Here is a 4816-nt window from a genome sequence, read left to right on the forward strand (position 1 = left end):
CGGCCGCGGCGTAGCTGTGCCGCTTGAAGGCGTCCATCTCCAGGTGCCGCGCCTGGAAGAAGCCCCGTGGGCCCCCGAACTCCCCGCTGGGCCCTACTTCCGTGTCCAGCCGTCGCGACAGTGGCCGCATCCCTGCATGCGGCTCCAGAGCGCCCCCGGGCACCCGGGGCAGCTCCTCCCTGCGGAAGGCCGAAAGGAAGTGGCGATCTGGGTCCAGGAAGGAGGGGAAACCCAGGCCTTCTTCGCGGGGCGGAGGGAACAGCAGGTGTGCCCGTTTAGGGAAGGAGAAAGGGGTTGGCGCCCCAGGGATGCCCACCAGGGGCCCCGCCCCGGAGTATGGAGCCAAGGCATAAGTGTCCATGCGGGCCAGCGCCCCAGCTGAGGGCACCAAGGGCTCAGACTGTGCGAAGAGGATGCGGAACTCTTCGTCGAAGCTGGAGACCAGCTCTCCCTGGAACACGTGTGCCAGGCTGCGGTGGATCTTCTCGAAGGACCACATGAAGCTGTGGGTGAGTGGGTGGGGGTCAGAGTCAAGGAACGGAGTGAGGGAGCACTGGCCTGCAGCGCTGCGTGGGACACACAGAGTCCCACGGTGTGTCAGGACCTGGGCCGGGCCAGGCTATCAGGGTCTACAGGAGTGCTCCTGGTGAGGAGGGGCGGGGACACCCAGGGAGGCTCCAGAGAGGGGAGGGGTAGGGACCGCGCACACCTGTAGCTCCCGCTCATCACCACGGCACAGTCTACGAGCAGGAACTTCTCTTTCACGTGGCCCTGGAAAGACTTCCCAGTGCGGCAATAATAGGTGGGGCCAGCCACAGTGCGCACACGCAGGAACTGAGGAGGGAGGGGAGTCAGGTCTTCACCAGGGTCTGTCCCGGTCCACCCCGCCTGTCCACTCACTCACATCCACGTGGTGCAGGTTGACTCGGCATTTTGCCGCCATGTCCAGAAAGTGCTGAGCGTTCATCTCATCCAGCAGGATGTAGACGGGGACCCTGCGGCCAGCAGCCTCCAGCACTTCGCTGAGCAGGTCCACATCAGTGAACATGTCCATCACCACGGCCACCACCTGCAAGCACCAAGTCAGGAGGGAGGGTGGAATCGGATGTCCCCACCCCATTCTTCAACCTACCCAGGAGAAGGGAGAGCTATGAACCATGTGAACCCCATTCCCTAGCAGCCATGTCTGGGAAGGTGGTCAGGAGGAAGGGACCTGACAGGGGTCATGGGGCTGCTAGCAGAGTGGGTGGCCCACATGGGAGCAGAGGCAGGGACAAGGCCTGCATCCTGCTTGGGTCAAGGGGAGCCCCCTGCAATCTCTTCCGTGCTAACCCCAGACTGGATGTCAGGGCTGAGGCCCAGGCTCCAGGTCTGTTCTCAGGAAGGGGGCACTGCCCTGGGATGGGAGGAGAACAGGGGTCTTTAGCAGCTGACCCTGGTTTAACAGGCCATCTCTGCTGTTCACCATCTGCTTGGGAGGGGAGGAAGCTTTGAGCTGGCCAAAGCCCATCAGGCAAGTCTAGAAAATTCTTGGGACAAATCCATGCTAGGAGAGAACCAACATCCCAGAGCCTCTGGGCGTCTGGACATCAACCACCAGCCACCCTGTGCAGACCCTGTCTTGGCCCAACCCTCAGTGACCTGGAAGAACCTGCCAGGAAGCCCCTGCTGCAGCTTGAAGCCTGGAAGGCCCAGCTGGCAGTCCTGGCTCGCCTCCGTGCTGGTGCTGGTTGTTTCTCCACCCCCTCTCCCTCCTCCTTATGCTTCCAGGTCCAGCCCAGGCCACCCTCCCCCACTGCCCACAGAGCCTGCGACCGTGCACCTGCTGGGCAGAGCGGATCATCCTTCGAGCCTCATCCTTGATGCTAGGGCTATCAGGTGGCGGTGGCTGCACTAGCGTGGTGACTTCAGTGCCCTGGAAGCCGAAGGTCAGGGGCCAGCCCAGGTCAAGCTCAGGAACTGCCTGGTCTGAGTTCACTGGCCAGTATGTGCCTGAGGAGCCATCCATGTCCACATCAGGAGGGCTGCCTTCAGGGGCCTCCCGGGCAGCATGCTGTGGGGGCTGTAGGTGGCGGTTCACATGCTCTAGCTCCTCAGGACACAGGAAGTCGGGTGCCCCCTCTGTAGCCAGGAAGCGGTTATAGGCTTCTGGTCCACCCTCTGCCAACGCATCCACCGCCAGGCGGTAGTACTCTTTGTAGTGAGGTGGCAGGTACCCAGGCGCCAGTGGGTTATCCCCCTGCGAGGAACTCTGAGAGCGGCGAGCCATGTTGGGGCCAGGGGCCTAGAGAGGAGACACCTTAATGAGGGGCAGGGGCACTGGGGCCCGCTCCTTTACCCTCACACAGGGTTTCCAGAGACTTCAGTGGACTGGAGTTCAGCCCATACCTGGAGGCCTCCCCAGGCCTAGGATGCCCCCTAGTTGGAAGGACATCAGAAGTGCCAGGCATGTCACAGGAATCCCAGCCCTGTTCCCCTTCTTCTGCCCTTATTGGTAGGGGTCCTGCTCTCATGAGCCCTTTCCCATAAAAACAGATTCTAACAGTTTGATGGCTGGTTCAAAGACAAACACAACCCTCGCTGGACTCACTATCAGCAGCCCCTTCATATTGCTGTGGTCCCTAGCGCCGTGCCCACTGGTCGAGGCAGTGCTGTGCCTGCTGCCTGGGAGACCCCGGACTAGCCGCTGTGCCTCTCCAGCCATCACCTCCACCATACAGCACAGCCAGGAGGGTTGACGGGACATACCAGGCTGTGACTTCATCCTGGGATGGCATAGCCCTAGGCCCCACCCACTGCCCAGGGCCACACCTCTTCCCATCCTTAGGGTTTCACTGACCTCCCAGTGCTCTGACCCCTGGGATTCGTTCCTGCTTGCCAGCACCCCCACCTGTTGCCACTGTCTCATCTTGGATGAAACCTCCCTGGACCACAGCCCTTTGCTATAGGGCCTGTACTTCATACCCTCCCGTCCTGTCCTTGCCTAGCCCAGCCCCATGGCAGTTGGGACCTTTCCAATTCCTTAGGTCACTGTCTTCCTCCTGCTCACTAAGAGACTAAGAATGGTATCAGCCTTTTCCATGGCTCAGTCTCATGCCCTTCACATCTCCCCGCTTGGTAGCTGGCCTCTAGGATGCTGACCAGCATGACCACTGAATATACTTAAGAGACTGTGGCCTCTAGGCCTGTGGGAGCACCCAGAACCGCTCACCCTGTCCCCACTGCTCCTGTTCCGGGATGGGGCAGACTCCTGCTCTGCTTAGCACACAGGTTACTGGATGCCAGTCCCAGATGGGGAAGTGGCTCTGCCTAGGGGGAAGAGTGTACCCCAAGGTGTGGCCAGGAGTGCTGACAGGATGGGGCCCTGGCCTACACTGGGTTGGAAGCCATACCTGCCTGAGAATGTTGGGGTCAGGCTCTGCTATGCATACCCTGGGACCTGTGCCACCTGGTGTTCCTGGGGGTGACATTCTAAGACAGAATGTGACACAGAGCTGAGGTGGGGACACTCCTATAACTGCCGGGGAATGCCACCTGGCCCACTTGTCCCAGGAAAAACTGTTCTTCCTTCTTGGGGCACTGCCCTGACCACACAGTCTCCCTTCATGCTTGATGTGCGGGGTGGGGCGCAGTCCTGTGGTGCAGCAGCAGGCCTGGCAGCCCACCTGCGAGTTGAGTGTTGGCCTGTCTGCCTGGACGGGCCTCACTGCATCTGACCATTGTGGCAGGACCAACAATTTACCACTATCTGGTCAGGCTGTATGTGGGCAGTGTCTGACTGGACAGGCCTAGAGGCACCGGCCTGCTATTTGGGGAGGCGTGGGGAAGACACGCTGGAAGGGCCACTGCTGTTCCTTCAGATTTCACTGGGGAAGGGAACAGATTCATCGGGAGTGGGGAGGACAACTGTCCAGTTTGTGACCTCTGGTGAGGAGCCTTCCCACAGGCACTACTGGTTTGAAGGGGAGTCCCCATCCTGCCTGGCCACCCCCCACCCGCGGGAGCCTGGCCTCACAGCAATGCTTACCACCTCCAATCACCTTACCCCTGGCCTGTTTCTTTAAAGGGCACGAATCCCCCTGGACTGTGGACTGGGAAATGGCCACTCCCCATTCCTCAGTGAAGCCCCATCAGCCTGCTTCTCCCCATTTACCTACCCACCTGGGCCCCGAGGGAGGAAGGGGCCTAGCCCACCCAGACCAATGACTCAGCAGGAATCCTCTGCGGCTGACCTCTGACCTGAAGCCTGAAAGAGCCTTAAAGGCCCTCACCTCCACTTCAAGGACCCGATCCTTCCTACCTGGGCAGGAAGGGAGATTCCCTGGGAAGGATCTGGGCTCCTACACAAAGTGAGATAACCAGTGGTCAAAGACTGAGGCAAGGGAAGGGGCAGGATCAGGAAGCCGGGAGGTGGACCTTGGATGGATGGGCTCACAGACCGGAAGTCCATGAGTTACAGCTTGCGGAGTGGGCACAAGCAGGACCTAAGGGTGTCATGTACCCCAGGAAGCAAGTTAGCGGCTGTCCAGGCCAGGTGCCTCATCTGCTCACTCCAGTCCAGGAACATGGGCTCAAGCGGCACAGGCCTCCCGCTCTACCTGCCCAGTACACCACCCCAGTCCATGGCAGCCTTGGAGTATGGCTCCCAGGAAGAGTACGGGCCGCAAAGGCAGGAGCCGGTCAGACGCCGGGTCTCTAGCAGGGGCCCGGGCCCTTTCGCTCTGGGCTCCTCCTGGGCCGGCGTCGTAGGGGGCGTCTCACCCAGAAACCTACAGCGTCCCGGCCCTTCGTCCCCCGCCGGGCCCCGCAGGCCAGG

General features: G+C 61.0%; 1 protein-coding gene across 1 annotated transcript in view; it reads right to left on the minus strand.

Moving 5' to 3' along the window:
• The window catches only part of LOC107142811 (protein FAM83H), a 9887-nt gene extending 5077 nt beyond the window's left edge, over positions 1 to 4810 (minus strand). Inside the window, exons 1-5 of the mRNA XM_015486312.2 lie at positions 4301 to 4810; positions 1823 to 2284; positions 905 to 1069; positions 710 to 834; positions 5 to 503 (exon numbers count right to left, since the gene is read on the minus strand). Of these exons, the coding sequence (XP_015341798.1) occupies positions 5 to 503; positions 710 to 834; positions 905 to 1069; positions 1823 to 2284; positions 4301 to 4450 (1401 nt within the window). The 5' untranslated portion in view covers positions 4451 to 4810. The remainder of the gene's footprint in view (positions 1 to 4; positions 504 to 709; positions 835 to 904; positions 1070 to 1822; positions 2285 to 4300) is intronic.
• Positions 4811 to 4816: the final 6 nt, after the last annotated feature.

This window comes from Marmota marmota, unplaced genomic scaffold (assembly GCF_001458135.2).
Source record: "Marmota marmota marmota unplaced genomic scaffold, marMar, whole genome shotgun sequence".
Lineage (NCBI taxonomy): Eukaryota > Metazoa > Chordata > Mammalia > Rodentia > Sciuridae > Marmota > Marmota marmota.